The following is a 25937-nucleotide window of genomic DNA, read 5'->3' on the forward strand; positions in this document are numbered from 1 at the left end:
AATCGAGCAATTAAAGAGAAGGGAAGAAAAAGGAAGGCAAGGCGCGAAGTTACATATGAGCAGAAAATAATAAGACATGAGAATAAGAGATTGAAAAAACGTAATCGTAATAAAACAGAAATCAAAAAGAAAAAGCGCAAAAAAAATTTTGACATGCAAAAAAAAGAAATAATCTATAAAAACTGAAGATGGAAAGAAAATACGCAAGGATAAAAATTTGGCATGTAGAAAAAGAAAAATATCAATGGAAACTCAAGATGAAAAGAAAGTGCATCAAGAAAATAATTTGTCATGTAAGAAGAAAAAATTTTCTACGGTAACGGAAAATGAAAAGAATGTGTGAAGAAAAGAATTTGACATATAAAAACGATAATCGGAATAAAAAAAGTGCAGGAGTTGCAATAATGTCTTTTGAAGATTTCGATGAAAGTAAAGTTCCACAGAATTAGTTAGGTTTAATAAATGCAGAATGTAAGTTTTGTAATGCGTTACATTTTTTGTGTGAAAGACCGTCACATAGATACATCACCGAGGAATGTCCCCGTGAAGAGGACATTATGATATCGCCTAAATGTCACAAAAATATTCCCGGTTGATATCAGCTTGACATTCAAGCAATATTCCGTGCTACTTGGGTGGTAGATCCAATACAAAGAAATTTTTTTTTACATTTCTAATATTAAATTTTTTTGAAAAAAATGAATAAAAAATATGGTTAATGCACACTAGAAACGTAGTCGGCCGCTTGCGGACGACAAAGTTGCTAGTTTAATTATAAAGGTAGTGGATTCCTCCTACTACCATTCTATTATTCAGAACGTCGTTGAAATTCGTATTCTTATTGTACTCTTAATTTGATTAATCAGAAAAAAAGGAAATATGAGAATGGTTCAAATATAGAAATCACAATCTAAACTTCAAAGAAAAACATGTATTTTATAAAATAGAATGAAAATGATTTTATTACATGTATCAAAACAATGTGTTTGATAGTGTGAATGTGTGTGTGGTGTAAATATAATGTATTAAAACTCACCAAAATCAAATCAACAATATTTAAATTAATCCTCAATAAATAATCAATCAATATTCCAATATTCAAGAATCCTCAATTCAATAATCAATATTCAATAACTCAATCAATCGATATTCCATAAATGACAAATCAATATTCAATATTTCAATATTTAATAATCCTCAATTCAATAATCAATATTCAATAACTCAATAAATCGATGAACCAGTATTCAATAAATGACAAATCAATATCCAACAGATCAACAATATAATAAACCAATATTCAATAATCACAAAATCAATACTTCAATAAATCAATCCAACTAAAAGAATTTCTCCACTTAGAGAATTCTTTTACAATACACACTTTGATCAACCCCAAACTCCGGGTTGTAACACCGTCTCCACTTGAGACCTCAAACTCTCCAAACCTCTACCTTAACTCAACTCTAAACAACCCTGGTCTAAGGGGTTGTTCCACCCGTCTCACTTGGAGGCTTCACTACTAAAGACCCCGATTTCTCATCCACAATTGGTTTTATTAATTGATAAAAGAGTGGGAAAAATATAATGAAATTGCCTGTCGCTAAGTCGCTTCTTGCAACCTTGCAATTTTGAGGTAGTGTCGTGATCCACCTTCGATGAGCCACTCCTTGTATTGAGCAATTATATTGCTCAATTGTATATTGATTTATGAAATGATGGAACTTTATTTACGAAACTTTGTTAAAATGAAGTCTTTTATTCTATATTGAGGTTCTATACCTTCTATTTCTTAATATTCTCGATATTTATTTAACAATTCTAAAATGAGAACTGCTATTTGTTTCTTAATTTATTTATAAATTAATTTGAAAAATTTTGTTTGTGTTGTATGTTTGTGTTTTATATTATTTATAATTCCATCTGTAATTTATTATAAGTAGAAAAAGAATTTAAATCACTATGTGATTTAAATGTTACAATAATTATTTGAATTTAGGTATCTTTTATTTAAAATTGAAAATTTTTAAAAAGTTACGAAATTCGTTTGTAACAATTAGTGTTATTTTGGAGTTCTTCATGAATGAAGGAAAAAAAATGGAAATTTTTTTTAAAAATGGCTCAGATTAGGGATAATAAGATTGTTTACAATTAACCACAGTTTGTACATTTTTAATAAATGAATTTGAAAAACTTAACAATAAAAAAATCAAAAACTTCAGGAAAACGTAAATAACTCTGAAAATTCGAACACATTTTTAAACTATTTTATTCATTCTCTGAATGTATTTTTCATTATATTCTGTATAATATATTTCTAAAATATTATAAAAAGTTTTAATAATCAAACCAGTTCTAAGACCAGTAACAACTTATTCTATAAAATTAAACAAAATAAAGAGCAGAAATGACATGTAAAAAATAAACGAGAAAACTAACCTCAATCACAATTCAAGGGCGTATAAACGAGGGGCACTGAAATTTATATCTTTTATTATACATTATAAATTATAAGTTAACTGGTTTATTTTTATTGTATTTTAAATTGTATTTAATTAAATTTAAAGTTTATTACTTGTTTTAAGTAAATTTTCAGGCACGGGTACATTTTTTGCTTGCTTCACACCTACTTCACGAAAATGTCTTCGCACAACAAAGGACTCCACGACGAAGGAAATTTTTACAAAATCTATTTGTACACTTTTTAAACAATAGCAAATAAAAAATGGCTTGGCATAAAGTTTTATCGTATTAAGCTTTAAGTTTTCATCTGTTTTTTATTAATATATATATTGAAATACGGAAGTTCTGACATGGCATGACAAAGGAATTATTAAAAATACGCAGTGTTTTTTTAGTGATTTTATTTGAAAATAAGAGAAATATAGTTCATTTTCAAATTTCTCTTAAGGATTTGAGAAGTGACATGTTTTTTTTTCGATTTCAATATAATTTTGAGGTAAAAAGTGCAAGTCTTGTAGTATATTTATACACGTTTATCCTTTGTCATGCTGGAATGAAGATTTTCAAAGACACTTTTATTCCAATAATTATCAGTAATTAAATTGATGTAATGAAAAATTGTATTTATAAAAATTAAACCTTTTGAGTTAAAGTTTAAGAATATGAATTGAATAATTAAAGATAGTACGGTTTTTATGAGTTATAGCATTTTAAAGTTTGGTACTCAGTGGTTAGGACATACTGAATTGCTGTTTTCCACCTATTAAATATTGTTTTACACAAAATTTATTTACAAAAATATAGTATTTTATAAGGTATAATAGTTATGAAATTACCCACTTACGGAGAATCACCCATATCCATCTTACACTAACAATAAGTTACACATTAATTATATTACAATACAATAAAATTATTCAAATTGTAGGTAAAACATGAATAATTATTATAAAATTGATTCGTATTTAAAATACAACAAATTCTTTTTATCAATTATTGGACAGTGGCCTTATCAATCACCAACCCAAAAAATATTTTTCCGTGCAATTTGTTGTGGAATTTGTACACTCATTCTTGGACCATGTGTAAGTATTTATTTATCTTAATACAAAAATTGTAATTTAACTGTACTCGCCTCGTATTGAGTTCTCGCCACGTTGTTACACTCCTAATGTGCAAAACGGTCGTTTGGCTACATGTATCGAAATATACTATTTTTCAACGTTGAAAAGATAGCAAACCACGAGAGACCCTTTAGGCATTTTTTCTAACATAAATTAATTTTAAAGACCTTCTACAAGATCTTGTACAAGAAAATGTAAAAAATTGTACGAGTTCTGCAGCTGAACTTGTACTAGAATGTGGAACGAGTTCTTCTATTAGAACTTGTACAAGAAAATATATTTAATACTTACAGAAATGTACATATTCTTGTACCAGATTTGGAACATGTTGCCGTACATGTTCGTTTATTTCTTCATATATTAGGAAATATATATATGTGCCATTCCATGAATTTTTTTGCACTTTTTAGTGTAACCTTTCCAAATTAAATTAAACATTTTTTTATAATATTTATTAACATAAAGGTCCAAAATAATCACTTTTTGAAAAGAAAAAATTGTTTATTTAAACAATACAACAATAAATAATGAAAAAAATTCATATTATATGATATAGTTAATAATTATTTAGGTCTGAATAATTAATTGTGAGATCGTTCTAAATGAAATTAAATGAAATAATTTTTATTAATTAACTAAAATTTTTCACCTTTTTGTTTAATTTTTTCTAACACATATGTCTTTTTCAATTTAATGCAAAATTGCTCGTAGGTTTATTTATAAAAAAAATATAAAATCTTACACATTAACAAATTTATCGCCTATTGCAATGATTTTGAGATATATGCATCTTCAAGAGACTTACGATTTGCTTTTGTTACCACTTAAGGATCCAGATAATAAGGTGGTACTCCCAGTTATCAGAAACCCCTTAAGTCTTTCACCATGGCTTTACTTTGTAGAATTTTTGTAGTTTATGTCAAAGTGATTATTCACTTATTATTTCTTCTACTTTCCCTAATATTTGACTTTATTGATTTTACACAATTAAAACATTAATCACTTATATAATCATGAATTGGAACGGTTGTTACACCAGCGATTTAAGTATTATACAAAATTATAAATAAATAATATAAAAAAATTAATATTTTAAATAATAAAACTTTAAATTAAACACTTTTAAAATTTTTTATAAACTCACTTAGTATATGTTAAATCCAATGACAAAAGAAAGTAAATCACAATTCACAAAAAAACTATTTGTCAAACGTCTTTTACTATCAAGAACGAGTTAAATTAAACGAATTAAATGTTTTAATTAAATGTACAAAAGCGACTATTGCAGTTTTTATCTTCGTATTTTTTTGCAAAGTAACCCTAATAACCGTTAAATAATTAAATTTTCATGAAACACCCGGTAGTAATAACTTTTTTCGATGTGAATACAACTGACACTGATAAAAAGCAGTTTGCTAATTTAGCAATTTTGCTATTCGCAATCCTTCTTCAGAAATTTGTGCTTATATATCTGAATTTATATTTATTTGTAACATTGTTTTCCAGTTGATAGGTGCCTATAATGCAAGAAATGAATCTACGATTATTATAGAATGTATTCCACCGCTTTTTACATTAATCGGTGGCTATATATATGCATTTATTTGCTGCCTGAAAGCAAAACAAGTACGTATTCTTTGTTCTTACAATAATATAAGTGATCACATTTCCCCTAAAATTTAATAAAATTAAAAATGTTAAGAGTTACTAAACAGATCTACAAATTCTCAAAGATATAAAAAAAATTGTACGTTTCTGAATCGAGATATTTATGTTCAAAATCTGAAATTTTATAATTTGAAAATTGAAACAAGAAATATTAATTTTGCTATCTCGTGGAGGAAGCTTTGTAGTCCTTTCGTTTATAAAACTTTTCAAAGTGTCGGAAACAAATTTTTTTTCTTCATAGAAACATGTTATATGAGATCCTGATCAATTGTCCGGATATATGTATGTGTGTGTAGATCCCTTTTTTGTTTAGAAGATAACTTTAACAGGTTTTAATGGATTTAGCTATTTGGTAGGCTCATTTATCATATTAATATCTCAAATCTGACCAAAGGATTTTAAAAAATACCCAAAAAAAAAAATTTTCTCGTCTTTTTTCCAAAAAATTTTTAAATAAAAAACTTTAAGGTTATATATAATAAAATCGTATTCCTTACGTCAAGACGAATCGATCGATATATATAAAGTATACATTTGAGGTAAATTTAAAGAATTAATGAAAATTAAAAAATCAAAAATTCACATTTTGGCTATTCGCTGCGGACACGGAAACACGGTGGCGCCTCTAGTGGCAATGTGGCGCATTTTTCGTTGGATACTTGTCAAATGTTTACATTAGAAAAAAATGCCATTTAATTGTTTCTGACGATTAAATCTATTTGTAATATACTACGGCGACCAAATTTATAAACTATTAAGATGTAACATGAAACATAAGTAACTTTTCGATTTGAGTCAAGCTGGAAAAAATATTTTAGGTTGCATTTTTTATGGAGGGAGGTGAAAATGGCTATTAACATAAACAAAAAATTATTTAAAATTAATTTTAAGTAATTTAGAAAGATCTAGTTATATGCACTTTTTGGAAAAAATTATTTTCAATTAAAATCTTTTATTAGATAATTATTTCTTTACAAATTTGAACTTTTTTCTGAACTGAAAAAATTGCAGTGTTTATCAAACTTTAGAACCAAAAGTTTTTGTTATCCCTGGCGGATTTGATTTACCTAAATTCGACCCAGCTGGGGCGAATCTAAGTCGAATCTAAGTCGAATTTAGGTAATTATCAAAAAAAAGCTTTAAATTGGTGAAAATTTATAAAAATTAGTATTGTGAGGTTAACATTTATAGAGTTAATTTTTGTAAGAATTTTAATTATTAACGTGATAAATAATAAATAATCACTTGATATGTGCAAGTGGTAACTGTAGATTTTAACTCGTTGTCAATTTTCATATTTTCAAGAAATTAGTGTAAAATGTGTGAAAAAATAATTTATATTTAATAGAAATTGCAAATTTTATTAAATTATTTTATTATTTATCGAGCACAGTTTAAAATAATTGCAATTTAATTTAAAAAAAAAAGTTTTCTTAAAAGTGATAAGAACTCTACTATACCGACAGCAAGAGGATATTTTCAGGTAAGTAAAGTTATTGTGGCGTGTAGTTTTGTTGTGACTAAAATATGTCGCTTTAATTTCTATAGATAAGATATAAGATAGAACATAGATCATGAAGATCATGAACATAGATTCATGAATATTTGCGATCATGAGATTCGATGTTCCTGTCTGATCACTATAAAAACTAAAGCGACATCTTTTAGTCACAACAAAACTACACGCCACAATAACTTTACTTACCTGAAAATATCCTCTTGCTGTCGGTATAGTAGAATTCTTATCAATTTTAAGAAAACTTTTTTTAAAAATTAAATTGCATTTATTTTAAACTGTGTTTTTATTATAACATTCATATTGTTTACATTGATTACTATTAATCTGTCATTATCATTGTCCAATGAAAATTGCCTAATTTCGCCATATCGAGCGCTGATAGTCATATCCGGCATATGTTCAAGGCCATGTCCGTAGCGAATTGTCAGAAAGCAATAGGAATTTCTAAATGACCAGAGCCTTGAAAATAATAGAAGTAAAGTAAAACGGATTCAGAAAATGTATGATTAAGAATCGTAACTAACGTAAGAAGTGGTTATTTTTAGGTTGTTTGCACTCCTAGGTTTTATTCAAAATTGAATAAGATACATTTATAGTCGTTTGTAGGAATCGCGTTTTCGTTATAAGATTTGCATATCTTGTTTTATCTATGATTATCTTTATTTAGATACATTCTCTAATTGAACGTATGAGAAATGACTTTCAGTCATTCGAAGATTGTAAATGTGAGCTTGAGATTATAAGACGAGCTGCCCAAAGAGGAAAATTTGCAACTTCAGTTTATGCAAGTACATAAGTTATTTATATTTTAAAGTTGTAAATATAATATTTTAAATAGAAGATGTTAAGTTTACCAAATACTCAAGCTTCTAAAATATAATTCGCGCTACGCTCGCACACGGCTGCACGTTCTGAAGCCAGTAAAACCTTAAAGAAGGGAAAGATGGTCGAAATTTAAAATTTTGATTTTTAAAAAGTTTTAACTTATAGGAAATAGAAAAGCGCATCTTTTTTTCTTTGACTTTTTTAAAGGACTAATATTTCAAACAGTAATGACAAAAATCTGATAATTTTAAGGTATCACATCGGCACTAATCAGAGTCAAAAGTTTGTAGCTCGCATTACTACTTCCCGCACTATACTTTCGCCCTCAACTCCCTATACTCTCAGCCCATACTGTACCTACTTCTACAAATACACTCTTACACGTATACCCTACACTAGCAGCGATTAGAAGGAGTAGGAGGTTTGACAACGTCGCTATAAGTCTCGCTTTGACTACGGTGGATTTCTCTACTAGGGTTTCTCTCTCTAACTAATGTAACCATCCTGGGATGTTGCCACATCAAAGTGGCGGGTGTGCTATATATTGCAAATGACGTCATGAAATAGAATTTTTAATTTATAATTACAAATAAACGGCACGGTAAATTATAAATTTCTTTGTATATTTTAGTTCCAAATTTATTCGTGAATTCAACATTAGTTTTTGAAAAAAATTTATAGAAAACTTCTGATGATATTTATGAAAATGTACTTCTCCCCCATACATTAGTCCCGTCTCCCATGCAAAATAAGCAACTTTGATTGCTAATATCTCTGGTTCCGTACGGCGAAAATTTTTCATATTTTGCAAATTTGTCAAGAATGATAATAAGAACATATGGGAAAATTTTCAAGAAAATTTATAGAAAACGGTTTTACCGATGTGATACCTTAAGTTCACAAATTTAATTGCTTTAAAACATACATAATCATATCTTTTAAAATTATCAATGGATTTGATTGAGATTTCGTATACACACACAGTTGGGTCTACTGAAAACGATAATACATCGGTAATTATGTTTTCTAATCTTGACAGGGAATTTTAGATTTAAGAAAACTTTAAAAGAGACATTACCTTTTCACCACTAAACTCGTATGGCCACAATGAGAAATAGTAACTGTTAATTTTAAAGTTTATAGTAGAAATTCACATTATCGTACGTATGTATACTGACGTGCATGATTGACAAATGCAGTATTCCTACTGTAAAGTCTACAGTCTCTTTTATGTTGATTAATTCTGTCCATCATATATATAGTTTGACTAATATAATTTGTTTCACACTGATATGGAATTAGGCTGTGTCACTTGTGACGTCAAAGTCGATTCTAGGTGTAAGGTCAATACAATAATATACAATAATCAAATTTTTTATCAACTTTCCGATATATTTAAAATAAAATTAGATATGACCTTAGGGTACCACTCACAAGGCAACGGCTCACTAGAACGGAACCATCAAGTACTTGCAGATTATCTCAAACATTACGAGAATCAGGAATGAGATACTCTTGTTCCCTTTTGTATGTTTTCGTACAATACCACCGTTTATGAAGCTACGTCTTCCACTTCATATGAGCCAGTTTTTGGAAGGGAAGTGCGTTTTCCGAGTCCCCTTCCTACCGGCGATGAGATACAAACGTCTGGATCCTACAGTCAGTCACCTTGACGAAGTGCGAGCAATTTCGGTCCATTTCCGAATTGGGATTTATAGCACATTTTTGATAAAAAATACTCGTGGAGTATGCAGTGTCCTTGTTTTTCCGTGTGAAAAAAAGGACACTGCATACTTCCCGAGTATACACTTTATCAAAAATGTGCTAGAAATCCTAATTCGGAAACAGCCAGGGCTAAAAATCGTTCCAAACATTATCACGATCGTAGCGTGAACGAACAAAATTTTCAGGTACACGATATGGTATATGAGGCAAAATTCCTGAAATGTCCGAACAAAAAATTTAAAGTTATAAAATTTAATCCACACTTTTCTAAAACGTTGTCATTGTTGGTGAATGTCTAAAAATCAATTATTATTGAATTTGATAGAATAGTTTTTGAATTACAACGCGGATTCCCGTTATGTACAAATTTTTTCTTTAAATGTAAAGTCATGTAATATATTATCTAAATATTATTTTAATATTACCCCAATATTACTTGTAATATTACCTCAATATTACCTGTGATATTATTATTAGGCGGACGTTTTATTTTTATTGTAACATTCCTGTAATATTACACCGTAATATTATGAATTATTATTACTATTTATGTAATATTACTCTGATATTAAGGTAATATTATGAGCTCCTTGGGAAGTGAAAATGACATACAATAAGTGTTGCTATAGGCCAAATTTTGCAAATTGCATTGTGGATTGCAACTTCAAAGTCTACAATAAATTTTTTAGGATTCAAAACATATCCTTTTATCAAACAACAATTTTTAAGTTCGTGTAAACATTTTTCATCAGTTAAAGATTTCTTATCTGTAAGTAGACAAAAAGCTGTAGTGTTTCTACAAAAACACAATGTATTTTTCATTAAAAAATCCATGTAAAGTGAAAAATTTTTGGCGAAGAATCAAATGTGCCGTCAATATAAACTTCTATTGTTTAAGAAAGTAATCTTAAATTTCTGTCAGTTGACAAAATAACAACATTTGAAGAAGAATCGTTGATTCGAATAAATTTCTCATTAAATTTTGTTTTTGGCTCCATGTCTGCTATTATTTTATGCGTTTCACAAATGTTAGTTTCAAAAGTAGGCATAGTCTTATGTCTTGCGTCATACATAATTTTTTTAATATTACGAACTTCTAATTTGTTTTTTCGATTTTAATGCATGAGTGTATAATTTTAGAGTGCCTCATACTTATAGCTTTTCGTTAAGCATTTCCAGATATAATTTTTCTTTGAATATCATTTTCACTTAAATCAACATGGTTATGATTTAAAAAAGACATTATTTTCAATGGAGATTCTTTTGCAGTACGCAAATTTTCGGAGCAAGTCCTTGTCACACATCTCCATCGAATGTCCCCAGAAACTAAATTTTTATCAAAATTAAATCTAAAACTGCCTATTTCGATTATAATTTTCCACGCGTACTATTCATCTCCTTTCAAACAATTTCTTCTGCTTCATTTCTGCCCACACCAATATCATTAACCGGATTAATTTCAACATTACCATTATTATTATTATCACCAACACCAACAAGATTCCTATGATTATGAAGCAAAGATTCAAAAGTTTAAATATGAGGAGACATTCCTGTAGTTGTAACAAATGCATTGCATTTAAAAGCTTTGCACCACCCCTGCTATTCCCCAGATGCTACAATTTTTTGTTTTACAAATTTAATACCATTTACCATCAGTAAAATGTTACACCTCTGACTTTTCACCTCAGAAATATGTGTCTCACCTAAATTGGCCATATTTGATAAAACTTCTATAACAACGCTGCGCTGAAACTTACGCAAAGGACATCCGAGTATAGAGTGACAGACGTATGGAAATTTGACAGCATTACGCACGGAGGGGTAGGTCACAGAGCGGGAGAATGGGCCAGGCGGAATTTCGTCGCCGCACAGGTATACGGGTATAATTCGCGTGCAAATCGTTATCTGACCTACAAAATGCATTTAAAAAAATTTACAAATTTCCTTGATGCAAAAACGACAATAATTATAGTCATAATTACGACACGACCCTAAATGTGACTATAAATACAGCCATAGAATTAAATGACCGTAAATACTGGCGCAATTAGCCACATGGCACAATACTCTGCTGTGAGATTATGATATGGGTTAAACGTATAGCTTGTAAGGTTAGGTGTTATACGTGATACGCTTAAGGCCTGAGCATAATAGAATCGTAACCGTAATCGCAAACGCAACCGGAAGAATGAGTTAGAGAAGGATAGACAAATTAAGATAGTACCTTCATGGCGGAACTATTGAGTTCACCTCCCAGACAGCACAAAAACTTGCAACAACCTTGAAGCACTATAAATATACCAGGTTCCCAAGCTTCCGCGGTAAGCTTTCAGCATGACTGCCTCAAGTAACAAATTGTCCCACCTTAGCAAACTTTCAAAGAAATTTTGCTGCAATCTTGCAATGAAAGATTGTTGCAAGTTTCCAATGAAAGATTTTTATAAGCTTTCAATAAAAGCTTAATGTAAAGTTTCAATAAAAGCTTAATGTAAGCTTGCAATAAAAAGGTTCATATGTGGTAAACACAAGCTTAGAATATGCTTCCTGCAATCTTACAAAAGACTTGTGCTTAAAATCACAAAAGGAAAAAATTAAAAAATTTTATTGATTAATTTTTTTCTTTGCATTATATTTTTTTATGTTAACTTAATATTACACAAGAAAATCTTATGCAATCGAAACATAAGAGCATGAGAGAGAGAAAATTTTATTCTCTTATACGTGTTCGTGGTAGTAGATCGGTTAGGGTTCTCGACTTGCGTGCGTAAAATCAGGTTTTCAACCCCCTACCCCCAAGATTTTTTTTTGTTCATTCTTGAATCCTAAGCCTGGAGAAAGTGTGAAGGGAAAAGTGTGCTTTAAAATAAAAACATAGAAAAAGTTAATATATATATGATGACTTCCGATTTTTTTGAAACTTAATTTTTCTTTAGTACTGATTGAGATACGACTAGCTTTTATGATTCATTTCAATTTTTTAACATGCCAATTACGAGATACGAGATTTTCAAAAATTCTGAATTTTAATGATATAGTAAAGTATATAGTAGTATATAATAATATAATATAGTAGGATATAGTAGTAAAAATGATATAGTAGCTTGCTAACAAAATTTTTTAAAAAGATGAAAGCTTTCTCCAACAGTACTAAAATAAAAATAAGTTTAAAAAAAATCGGAAATGCAAAATGGGTATCTGATTTGGCGTGAAATACATTATACATACATGTACAAATTATAAATAAATTCATCAAAAATTATAAAAAATTTAAATATTACCATTTGTAAATGGATAGAGATATGCTTGTAAAGGCACTCTCACACCTTTTTGGCTGCCTGCCTGCAGGTTACCATGGCAACGCACGAGTGTGAGTGAGACAGAAATTTTGAATATTCAAATTTTTAAATTTTCTGTCGCACTCACTCTTATCCGTTGTCATGGTAACCTGCAGGCAGCCAAAAAGGTGTGAGAGTGCCTTAATAGTGAAATTCTGAAGAATGTGAATATGTTTAAAAAAAATTTTAAATGTGTATAATTAAAAATTTTATAATTTTTTGGAAAAACTCACTAGAGCCATAAAAAATAAAAGTGTCATTATGTCCGAAGACCCCACTCCGTCCCCCCGAGGTGCCTTGTTCACTCAAGCACCGAGCATAGGCACAGCAGGTAGAGTGGGGGTATACCACTTCTCCTCATGGGAGTGAAGCAGCTACTGCCTAGCAGAGCACAACCTTAGCTTTCAACTCTTTATCAATAAACAATATATTTAATTAATCCTACATTATTTTATTTGCACCCTCAAACACCAAAAATTGTCACTTTTTGAAAGCATTCTAAATTACTTAAATATTTGAGCAATTATTGAACGCAAAGTTTAATCACTGTGCTGGCAAGGACGCCAATTGGCGTTCCACGTTGCTGTTCAGAATTAGCAAGGAACGCAAAATAGCGTTCCAACTTTTACTTAGTTTTTTAAGTGTGTAGGTAATATGTTATAGTGTAGAAAATATAATTATAAAATAAAAAAATTATGTAAAAGTAGGAAAGACATTTGTAGTATTTTCGCCAGTGCTGTAAAAACAACCTGGATCGCAAATTGCCGTTCTTCCCAGAGAAGTGGTTAATCACCATTTCACATAATTTTGCGAATCATAGAAAGGTTGTACTATTATAGTCCTATGTTATTATTTTCAGTTTACGGTTTTATAACGGTAACAATTTATATGATGACACCACTATTACCAAACATCTTGGACGTTGTTTTGCCACTAAATGAATCAAGACCAAAAATGTATGTTTTTCATCTTGACTACGTCTTGATTGACAATGAGAGTAACTATTATTATATTTATCTCCATTCAATTTTTGCTGCATATATCACATTGTTGAATATAGCAGCAATAGATTTTATCTTCTTTGTAAGCGTAACACATGCTTGTGGAATGTTTGAAGTTTTATGGTAAGCATAGTTTTTCTATTTGATTAATATCACACTGACACACTTTTAGTTGAAATTGAGAAAGCGTTCAAACACAAATTTATAATTCCAAGAAACTATTCATCATATCTACCCAATCAGGACATAAGCTTGCAACATACATGTAAGTCTGTGGCAAGGAACAAGAAGTACTATTATTGTAGATTTGCATTGCAAGCTTGATGCAAGATAGTAAAGTAAGCTTGCTACACAAGTATAATTTTTAATTAAGTAAAATTTAATTTTGTTCTTTAGAATACGAATTATTTTTGAATATGTAGTGTCCATTACTGCAAGTGAGAACTCCAAAGTAAAAAGGCCGTAAACAACAATGTTTTTATTGTTAACTATTATATACTTTTTTACTTTGTACGGAAGATTACACCTGGGAGGTAAAAAATTTAAACTGTATACTTGCATCAAGTTTGTTGAGTAAGCTGGCACCAATCGTACATTTTGCCACTTGACACAAGATTGCTGCAAATATTTTGCAAGCTTACATTCTCATCAGGTATTCTAAATAAAAATATATCAAATACTAAATACCAGTTATCTGTAGTTTCATTCGATGTGTCATGTAACATTTCTCTAAACGCGGTGAATTGTTAATTCGGGCTAAAAAACTATGTTAAAAAAAGTTTTACATTATTTTAAGTTAAAATAAAATACATCTTTTCAGATACAGATTAAATCATGTTGTTGACGAAAACTACCATGTTAGTAAAAGTGATCCAATTAAGGACAGCAAGATATACGAAAGAATGATTAAGTGTATTCAGCTACATAATGATATTCTTAAGTTAGTATTTTAGTGTTAATACATGCCCAGTAGAAGAATTACTCTTTTGCAAGCTATTAAAATAAGGCATTAAAATCTTATATCATTGACTATGAACTTTAGATTATGATTGCTTTGGTAAATAATAATTACCAGAGATGTATAAAATTTAATTAAAATAGACAAAGTAAGGTACTTTATGGACAAATTTTTTGTTTTAATTTTAATAGTTTGTAAATAAAAAAACACTTTCCAGATAAAGATTTTAAGCTAACATAATATTTTTTAAAGTTTTTCAGAAAACATCGAGGTCTGTTTTTCTAATTTATTCTGTTTCATCCTGGGCATAACAATGTTATTGATAGGTTTTCAAGGAGTTCAGGTAAGTTGAAGCTACACGGAAAAAATAAATTCAGTATATTTTACATAACTAGTTGCGGATTGGCGGATATGGAGAAGAAGTTAGTATAAATTAAAACAGTGTCATTCACAATGAATAAAGAATGGTTTCACGAAAATGTAAAGGAAACTTCTGCCAAATTCAAGAATAATGTAAATTTAAATTCTTCTGTAACCCGTCGTACATTTTCTAACAGGAGTTCTGTAAAATGTTGCGCAAAACAACTTGCGCAGTTGAAAGACTGGGTTGACCTAGGGCTGCACCTCCACTTGAAAAAGAGAACTACTAATGTAGTTAATTTGTGGCATCATAGATGGAGCCACTAAATCGTTTTTTCTGCAAAAAAAAATTTATTATTCTACTCATAATTATTTTACACATTCTATACTGTTATTTCTATTACTTCTTAATCCTAAAGTCACTGTTTCTTAATTCTATACACATTTTCGCATAACTGAAACGCACTTAATTTACCCAAGAAGCACGTAATATAACCTCAATATCAAGGTAATATTACATGTAAGATTCGTAATATAACGTTGTAATATTACAGTAATCTTACCGTTAATATTACAGTAATATTCCCGGTAATATTACCTTGAGGCGGACATTTTAAGATCACTGTAAGATTACTGTAATATTACAGCGTTATATTACGAATCTCACGTGTAATATTACCTTGATATTAAGGATATATTACGTGCTTCTTGGGTAATTAATTCTTGACGCTGTGAGGATTCGAAACCTGCCTATCATTTTTATACGAACTACCTAACCGATCTACGGAATACTTTTAACGCACGCGGCTACCTAAGCTTGTGTTGTCATATCCAAAAATGTCAGTCAGGCAGAACAGCACTATAATGGTTGTGTAATAAGAATATGTATTCAAATTAGTCTTTTAGCTTTACAAGATATTAGTGAATTAAAATTGTTCGTGAATTTCTTTAAAAGAAAAAATCTTTTTAAAACAGTTTGTATGTGTTTACAGTACGCGTTATATACCTGTTCTATCTAATGAATAATACGTCAAATTCATTTTGAGGTTATATTTTCTTGACAAAAACTTTGATGAATCTTTCCGCCATAATATATTTGTTTATTTAAACCTATTATAATTTCTTTTTAAAAAGATGATGCTATATTAAAATAATTAACTTACAATAATTTTAACTTTTTTTTAAAGTAAATTACGTTAAATCAATTTTGGATTATTTATCTATGTGCAAAGTAGAATATTTTCTTTAAAAGGAGGATATTTTAAAGAAAATATTTTCGTAAAAATAGATTGTCCGATTATTAAAAAAATACATATTTTTACTACAAGAAAATAATTTTATAAAACGAACAAATTATTGTACATATAATATTACATATATAATTAAAGTCTTTTGTTAAATTAGTTTAAAAGACATTCAAACTTTAAAAATAATCTTATTATTCATTAAATTAGAATGCCTAAAAACTAATAAAAATATTATAAATAAACTAATGTTTATAGCTCATCAAAAGAGTTAAATAATAAATTGGTTAAGTAATTATCAGGAAAAACAGTGAAAACAAAATGTTTCTTGTTTTAATTTACTTTTTTAATTTATAAATTACAAACAAGTTTTAAAAATTTATTTAAAACAGTCGCTTATATTATTTTTCGTAATTAGAGGAGTATTATAACAGATGTCGATATTTTGCAGTATATAATAAATAGAATATAATTATTTATTTATCGATTTGACTTGAACATGACCGTTCTCAAATGGTGCCTGAGTATCATTTTTGTTCATAAATCGGTAATTTAGCATAAGCTGACTTTTAACAGCTATAGTTCGACAGACGTTTTTTCTGCAAATAGAAACATGAGATGTTACTTTCCCCTCTCTATGTTTTCCTTCAAAACGAATCGTGCTCAAGGGTGCAAGAGGGCCAACTGCTTCCATTACTCGCGCGTAATGAATTAAAAAATGGTGTTTAGGTTTTAAGTAACCAGGATGCAATGTTGTTAGTTGGATTAAATATTCGGTTACTTCTATCTCTAGCCACTTATGAGTGTCAGAACTGATGACTTTGCTGAAGATGATTTCTACTATTACTTTCAATTTAGTTAGCAATTGCCAATGAGAGTCTTCTTTAGGAACGAATGGTCCGATGAGGAGAAATAGACTTCGAAATTAATTCATCATTTCAGCAGCTGACATAGTTAGATATCCGCTTTTGATTTTTTTCTCCGAAAGAGGCATAGGTTTGTTTGTTTTTAAATTATCTCCGTAATTGAAACCTGCAAGTCGGAGATTTAAATCGTCGAGTGTGAAATATTTTTTTTTATATATGAAATGATTCAAGACCAGAGCTACATCGTACCTTAATATGCCGTCTGGAATATCATGTAGAGGATCTACAGACAAATTTTCCGGAGGATTAAAATTTGCCAACTCATTGAAAACACTCGAATAGGTCTGACACATCATTAATAATGTCGTTAACATATTTTCTGGATACACTCGTTAATTTATATAGTTTAGCGGCAAACAATGTTGTTTTTGTTTTAAAGTCATTTTCGTATTTGTCTGAGATATCGAAGAGCAAGTATTCATCAATTTGATTTTCATCAAATTCAGATTCATTTACAGAACTATCGGAACTATCAATATATAGCTCTTCCTCTGCTGTTTCTGATTCACAAGAAAGAGAAAAACTGAAATCTGAAGTAGAAACGTTCTTTTTATCCAATTCAGGAAGCAATTTAATACTGTGTTTCAAAATTCGATGTTTTTTATATGACGAAAAAATTGCATACTTCTTTTGACAATCAGCTTCTGTGCATTGAAACGTATCGGAAAACATATGCGCTAATTCTACATGTAGTACCAGAGTCTCATTATCCGAAAATGAGCAGTCGCACGCAAAGCACATAAACATTTTAAAATGAAAATAATTTATTATTGAGACAGCGAAAGGAAAGCATTAAATGTAAAGGCTTGCTTAAACGATTGAAAACAATCCTCTTAAAGAGACTCAAATCATGTCGCTCTAAATTTACGTACAATATATTTTCTACTATGTTAACAACATATACTTTGATTGGATAAGCGCAGAACAACGAAAAGAAAACCTTAAACGCAAAGGCTTTTTTAAAACGTTTTTTTTAAAAAGATATAAATCGTGTCTTTCTAAATTAAAAAAATGTATTTTCTATGCTAACGTATATATTATTATACTATTATGCAACATTATTATGCTAATATTGAACACGTCAGTCGAATAAGCACAGTGCATGGAGAAAATGCTTCGAAAGTAAAAGCTTTTCCAAACGATTCAAAACTTTTTTTTTAAAAAGACAAATTATGTAGCTCTAAGGTCACGAAGAACAAAATTTAAGACCTCATACTTCAGTCGATTTAGCACAGACAAAACATTAAACGTAAAGGCTTTTCTGAAAAACACAATTTTAAAAAAATTCTCTAAATGAGACAGTCATCACGTCGTTTTAAGTTCAGCAAGAACACTTTCTATTTGTTTTTTGAGAGACCTTATTTTAAGACTGACTTTTTCTCCGACTAGTTTAATTCCAAAAACAGCTCGTTGCATAAAATGCCAAACATTGTATGCTTCAACAGGGTAAGCACAGTGTAACGAAAAAAAAGCCTTAAACGTAATAGACACAGCTTCCAAAACGGAGTTACATATATAATATGTGTCGTCAATAACGACGTATATCTTTTGAACGTTAATTAACGATCCAACAATCACCATTATTGGCTGCAACGTTAATTTTTTTGATAACAAAATCAGCTTTAATCTGTCTAACATTGCGTCTTCTTCGTTAGCAATCTATAAAACGAATTTGTCATTTTAATCGCAAGAGAAGTTGTCGAATATTAGTATAAGTATAAATAAGTATAATATATTTACCGGTATGACTAACATATACGACTCTCGTTTTTCTTTTAAAGTCAAACCAATATTGCTTAATTACATCGACTTCGTCTGAGTGGGTTTCAAGTTATTTGATTTTATTTTCAATTGATTCTGAAAAAAATATAAATATTTTTTATAACTTTCGAGAGGAAAAAATTATTTTTTTATATAAAAAGATTAAATATATTACCTTCAAAACTACACGTTCTAACTTCTGCTGAAAGTTTTTTCTGCGCTTTTTTATCATATGGCTTAATAATATTCTGTTTTCTTAATTCCCCTTTTATATAATCAAAATGGTATTTTACTTTACCCGTACAGGGTAATCTGACTCCGTTTTCGATTTTGAAAGGAGAATAATACGTCGCAGCATTCTCACTTGGGAACACTGTTTCTATTGTGGCAGCAAAATTATTGAAAATGGACTCATCAATGCTAAAACCAAATAAAATAAATAATTAAATAAATTTAAGTTATTTGACAGAATAAAAGAAGTAGTTTCAGTTATTTTACTCATTATTAGTTTTTTTATAATATTAAAGCTTACTTCCAATCATCTAGTGGCGTTCCATTAAATTCTTTTAAAAGTGCCTTCTTTTTCAAATCAATAAAGTTGTGAACTAAAATTTTTCTACTTTTTTCGGTTAAATAACCTCCTTGTTGATTATAGGCGTGATAAACTAATTTCAGTATTTCGCCACTTCCAATTAATTTTGATAATCGCTAAAAATAAATTTCTTTTATTTCTGTCTTATAATAAATGATTTAACGAATAATTGTTTTTGAAAAAGTGCTAAACTTACTACGTAGTGAGGATTTTTTTCATAGTTATCTTCAATGATAATATTTTCGGATTGTGCTTGTCCTGTGTCAGTCTCTGTCGAAACAATCTCAACTGGTTCCACATTAGGAGTAGACGATAAATCAAGAAGAGCTGAATCCACAGTTCTTAATTCTTTAATTTGAGAAGGTGTTAACTCCACTTTTTAAGGCACATTGGGTGGTGTCGAAAAGAATTCAAAACTCTGCAAACAGTATTATTTTCTTAATAATAAAATATTTTATCATTGTTTAATATTTCATTTTAAAAATGCATAGAATAGACATTCAATTTTGGTACCTGAATACTGACACTTCGATTTTTGCGACTAGCTTACCTCATTAAAAATTGACATGATTTACCTATAAGTCTTGCGCGGGAATCTTCTCATACCTTAGAATTTACACAAATGTTATACAAAATTAACAGTATTAGGTTTTTAATATTTTTATACATATACAATTTATTATTTAAGCCACTTATTGAATTGGGAAATGAATTCGAATTTAACCAAAAAAAGAAAGAGAATTATATGAATCTTGACAATTTGGAAAATGTTTTAGTTACAAAGATTAACAATTTACAATTAAACATGAAAAATTTTTTTGTTCAATTAACAAATAAAGTTATGTTTTCAGAGTTTATAAAGTAAAATAGTACATTAAACAAAATTTATTTCAAAACAGTAACACGTGCAAAGGTAACCTAACCTTATACTTCGACAAAGCTATATAGATACATCTTTCTTGTCTATAAATTTCTGTAATATATTTACACTTATCATGTAATTTGCACTTAAAGAATCTTAAATATCTATTAAATAAGTTTTAATTGATTTTTAAATATAAAGAAAACGATACTTACAAAAATTGTTGATTATGCACAGGGACAATCCACATGTGGCGACACACAGCGACACACATACACATACAACACTAAACTTGCGCGCTCACCTGATGCGCGTCACGTGATTATCCAGGACGAATTTTACAGAACTCTGATGGAGTATTTGCAGCAAAGAGTGTCGTGCAAAATTAAACCACGTTCAACTTAGATTCCACTAAACATTTTCAACGTTTTCTCAAAAGTTATTCTTTAGAAAATACAAAACTTTTTTACACTAGGGTCCATTTTAAAAATTACAGAACTGTTTTCAGTTACTCCTGAAATGTTCTGCTTGATATAACTAAAGTTTCTGAGATTACAAGAAACTTTGTTAAGGAATCTTGTATATCCGCTACTCTTTTACTAATTCTGTAAAATATACTGAAATAATTTAATGATTTAACTTTTTTTCGGAAAATTAGCAATTTTAATAATTATTGATTTAATTTGAATTTTAAATAATTATTTCTAATTTCATATTCATTTAAAATTAATTTGATTGTTACAATGTTCAGTGGTGCGAATGTCCCTACTGGAAATTCCTATATAAAATCTTACATGGGATCCTACATGGAAAAACAATGTAACACTAGGAGACGATTTTGAGTATGAATTCATGTAGGAATTTTCATTTGTGTTTCTACATAGGAATTCATATTGATTCTTATTGTTAAGGTTTATTAATAAATGAATGAAAACTTGTGTTTATGTAGAAGCAAAAACATAAAATATATATGGGGTAAAATTCCTGTAGCGAACTAAGTGAAAAAAAAGTTGATCATAGTAACTTGCACATAGTTTAACCCTAAGGGTGAGTACTTTAACCATGAAGTATTGTTAGGTTTTTTCAAAAACTGTCGGAGAGGGAGGGGGTTAAATTTTTTTGAAAAATTTAAACAGTGAATTTTTGAAGACTTGTAACTTTTAAACAGAAAGAAGAAAAATAATTTGTCTTGTATGTTTTTGAAAGGTTTTTTCCTGCTCACTCGAATAATGGAAAAAAATTTCAAAAAATTCTAATATTAACCCATTTTTTTGAAAATTAAAATTTTTTCGAATTTTTTTTTTAAATTCGGTCCTTTTCATTTTTTATATATATATTTTTTTTAAAGCTAAAAATGTGTATTTTCACCACAAAAAATATTAAGACGTCTTTTTTTGTTATTTTCGAGATATTAATTAATTAATGTTAACCCATTAACGACCGCCAGGACGAAAAATTTACCTTCACTTAGCACCTGTTATTTTATATGAAAAAATAATTTAAAAAATTCAGGATAGCCCATTTCTAACGTAAAATTTATCGTTTTTTTCGATTCTGAAGTCCAAATTTAATTATAATTAAATCCTTAATATTTATAACAATTTTATTGCAAAAAAACATGATTTTCTGCAAAAAAATTTTTATTCAAAAAATATTTTGACATGGAAAACCACAGTTAATTTGCTCCGGAACCCAAAACATCGCGTCCTCGAATACCCAGCTACAAAACTATATAGTTATAAATTTCAAAATTTAAGATGGCGGACGATAAAATGGCGATTTTCCACTAAAAAAGATTTAAAAAATACTATTTTGCAAAAAATAATATATTGATGAATTATTTTTATTTCTCCACCATATACTTATGTTTTTTGGGTCACTAAACACGAATACGGTATAAGTTTTCAAAAATTCAAAATGGCGGACAATTTTTTCAAAAACTTAATTGATTTTTCTAAAATTTGTTACTTGGGGGTTTTTGGGGTCGCCGGTTACGAATCTGAAGTTTCTTTTCAATAATTCAACATGGCGGATCCAATATGGCGGACAATTTTTTCAAAAACTCAATGGATTTATCTGAAATTTGTTACTCGGGGGTTTTTGGAGTCGCCGGTTACGAATCTAAAGTTACTTTTAAATAATTTAACATGGCGGATCCGAAATAGCATACAAATTTTAAAATTCACCGAATTTGCTTGAAAATCAATACTTATTGAGTTTTTGGGGTCGCTGATTTCGAATTATTTCACTTTATATTGAAATCGAACACATTTTTTATTACTGATCTACTATTTTATTACTGTGTGACCATAAAATTTCACCATTTCTACCGTCAAAGGAGTACTGAAATAATCAAATTGTTTAACATTTTTTATAAAAATTCCTAAAGAGACGCGTACTTTAAAGGATTTTCTGCAGGGTTAAAATTTGTAGGCTATTTCGGATCCGCCATGTTGAATTATTGAAAAATAACTTCAGATTCGTAACCGGCGACCCCAAAAACCCCCGAGTAACAAATATTAGATAAATCCATTAAGTTTTTGAAAAAATTGTCCGCCATATTGGATCCGCCATTTTGAATTTTTGAAAACTTATACCGTATTCGTGTTTAGTGACCCAAAAAACATAAGTATATGGTGGAGAAAAAAAAATAATTCATCAATATATTATTTTTTGCAAAATAGTATTTTTTAAATATTTTTTAGTGGAAAATCGCCATTTTGTCGTCCGCCATCTTAAATTTTGAAATTTACAACTATATAGTTTTGTAGCTGGGTATTCGAGGACGCAATATTTTGGGTTCCGGAGCAAATTAACTGTCGTTTTCCATGTCAAAATATTTTTTGAATAAAATTTTTTTTGCAGAAAATCATGTTTTTTTGCAATAAAATTGTTATAAATATTAAGGATTTAATTATAATTAAATTTGGACTTCAGAATCGAAAAGAGCGATAAATTTTACGTTAGAAATGGGCTATCCTGAATTTTTTAAATTATTTTTTCATATAAAATAACAGCTGCTAAGTGAAGGTAAATTTTTCGTCCTGGCGGTCGTTAATGGGTTAATAAAATATAAAATATTTTGCTCACAAAAAAAGATTATAAAAAAAATTTGTTAAGAAGTGCATTATTTAACTATAGCGGTACTGTTGAATTTTTAAAAGAGATGAACATTTCTTATTGTTTTATTAATTTATAAAGAGCTTGGGAAAACTTAAAAGACTCCACATTAAATAAAATTTGGAAACCTCTTTTAGGCGAGTCATGTATTATTAAGCAGGACCCTACATTGGCTATCCTTTTAAGTATCAGCCAAAATGAATCTTCGAATGATTCCAATGAATCAGAAGTTTTTTTTACAGAAATATTCAACCAATTCTGTGAAAATTTAAGTAATTCAGAAAACCTTGTAAAGGAACCAGAAAAACTCGTTTCTGAATGGTTTAACACAGACGATTCAGATATCGGATGGAAACCATTAACAGACGATGAAATAGTAAATTTTATTACAAATGCACAATTAACAAGAGAAAATAACAACAATAATGAAAATGACAACAATGAAGAAAGCAATAGTAGCATGGATATTTGTAATCAAATCTTTCCATCAGAAGCTTTGGAAATGTTCAAAAAATTATGTTTTGAATTCTGGCGATTTCTCATCACAACACCACGAATGGTTTCAAGAAGTAGGAAATATATTAGAAAAAGAAAATGAAAATTCATCAAACGGTTAATAAAATTTATATTTTAAATACGTTTTCGTTTATTTCGTTTACATATTTTAAAAACAATGTGCATAATTGCTATGTAAATTTATTTGTGTTAAAAAATCAAAAAATTATTTTTGTTAATTCGTCTATTTATTTTATTACGAATATGTAATAATAATTGAAAATAACTTCGAAAATTGTTAAATCTGTTTAAAATAAGATTAATAATTGTCAAGTAGAAATTTAATTGTTCTAAAAAACCAAAGGATTATTTGTGTCAATTAGTTTAATTATTTTATTATTAATAGTTTTAATGAAAATAACTTCGAAAAGTAATCAGCATTTCTAGATGCATTATGCTTTATTTATTTTATTTATTTATATTTATATTATTTATTAAATTTATTTATTTATATTTATTAAACAGTCTACCACCTCGGATTAATACATTGAAAGATCTCAGAATGCCAGGCCAGTAATTAATTTTTTATATTGGATAATATTTCATTGCTTAAATAAAAATTTATAAATTATATTTATTTTAGATCAGAATATAAAACCTGTCATTGAACATCGCTCCAGCAAGTGTTTTTCAAGAATTGGTAGTGGTATTTCTTATGAATGCAATCTAAGTACTCGTTTGAATAATATAACAGCAACAATTGAGGAGTCAGGACAAAAACTATATCTGATCTAGTGGTTTCAACTTTGTTAAAGAGAAAAGTTGAGAACATAGAAAATTCATCGATATCTTTAAGCCAACCTAAAGGTGGGAAGCATTTGAAATTAGTAGTTGGAACACAGAATATATTAAAATCAACAAAACAGCAACTATTATCTGCGAATGATATTTCAAAAATCCAAACAAGTTTACAGTTGTCACAAAACAAAACGCTTGAACATGCCAAAGCCAGACGGATTGGAACGAAAAATTCGAAAATTATAGAACCGAATTTAAAAGAAAAATTATCTGAAAAAAGTAATTGCTTGGATAGCTATTTCACTGCAAAAACGTTTAATTTTGTCTCGACTAAAATCAATCAAACAACTGAAGCTACAGAAACGGTAGCTTATTGTATTGATACCAAAAGTTTAATTAAACACCTGATTAACAAACGCAGTGTAACCGATTACCATTTGAAATTTGGTATCGATGGTGGAGATGGCTTTTTAAAGGTGTGTTTGTCCATCCAAGGAAAGAGTAATCACTTCAACAACGAGACACAACGTCAAAAATACAAAGACGGAATTTGCGCCAAGAAATTCAAAGATAGTTGTGTAAATAAATTGATAGTACTGGCTGTCGCCCGGAATTCCCAAGCAAATTATCAAAACGTTCATCAATTATGGTCTGCGTTAAATATTAATCAATTCAAAGGAACCATCGCTACAGACTTAAAATTAGCAAACATTTTGGTGGGCATAGTGAGTCACAGTAGTACGTTTCCATGCACTTGGTGTTACGCTGAAAAAACTAAAATGCATATTTGTGGAGATTATCGAACGATTAAGAATGTTAAAGAATATAATCAAAAATGACGTAATGCAGGATCTAAAAGCTAAAGCAAAAAACTTTAAGAACTGCATCCATCCTCCTATTTTTTCAGTTGAACAAGATCGCTTATTTTTGGAAATAATTACTCCACCAGAATATTGCACCTACTGCTTGGGGTAGTTAACCATTTGACCTTCTTCAAAAATTTGAAAAAGATGCACTTATGTTAGCTGAAGCATGCTGTGTAGTACGAGATGTTCGCCATGAAAGTTCCAGTTTTAATGGAAATGCTTGCAAAACGTTATTAGAAAAGACTGATATTCTTCATTCTCGATCTTCTTCTCCAGGTACTCTCGAGTATGT

At 29.1% G+C, this 25937-nt stretch overlaps 1 protein-coding gene across 1 annotated transcript in view; it reads left to right on the top strand.

The window, feature by feature from the left end:
- The first annotated feature begins 13553 nt into the window (after positions 1-13553).
- The window catches only part of LOC127285711 (odorant receptor 49a-like), a 69662-nt gene continuing 57278 nt past the window's right edge, over positions 13554-25937 (top strand). Inside the window, exons 1-3 of the mRNA XM_051311849.1 lie at positions 13554-13618; positions 14484-14603; positions 14874-14964. Coding sequence (XP_051167806.1) covers positions 13554-13618; positions 14484-14603; positions 14874-14964 — 276 coding nt within the window. The remainder of the gene's footprint in view (positions 13619-14483; positions 14604-14873; positions 14965-25937) is intronic.

The sequence above is a fragment of the Leptopilina boulardi genome, unplaced genomic scaffold, assembly GCF_019393585.1.
Source record: "Leptopilina boulardi isolate dan_hultmark-lab unplaced genomic scaffold, ZJU_Lbou_2.1 LbouV2_341, whole genome shotgun sequence".
Lineage (NCBI taxonomy): Eukaryota > Metazoa > Arthropoda > Insecta > Hymenoptera > Figitidae > Leptopilina > Leptopilina boulardi.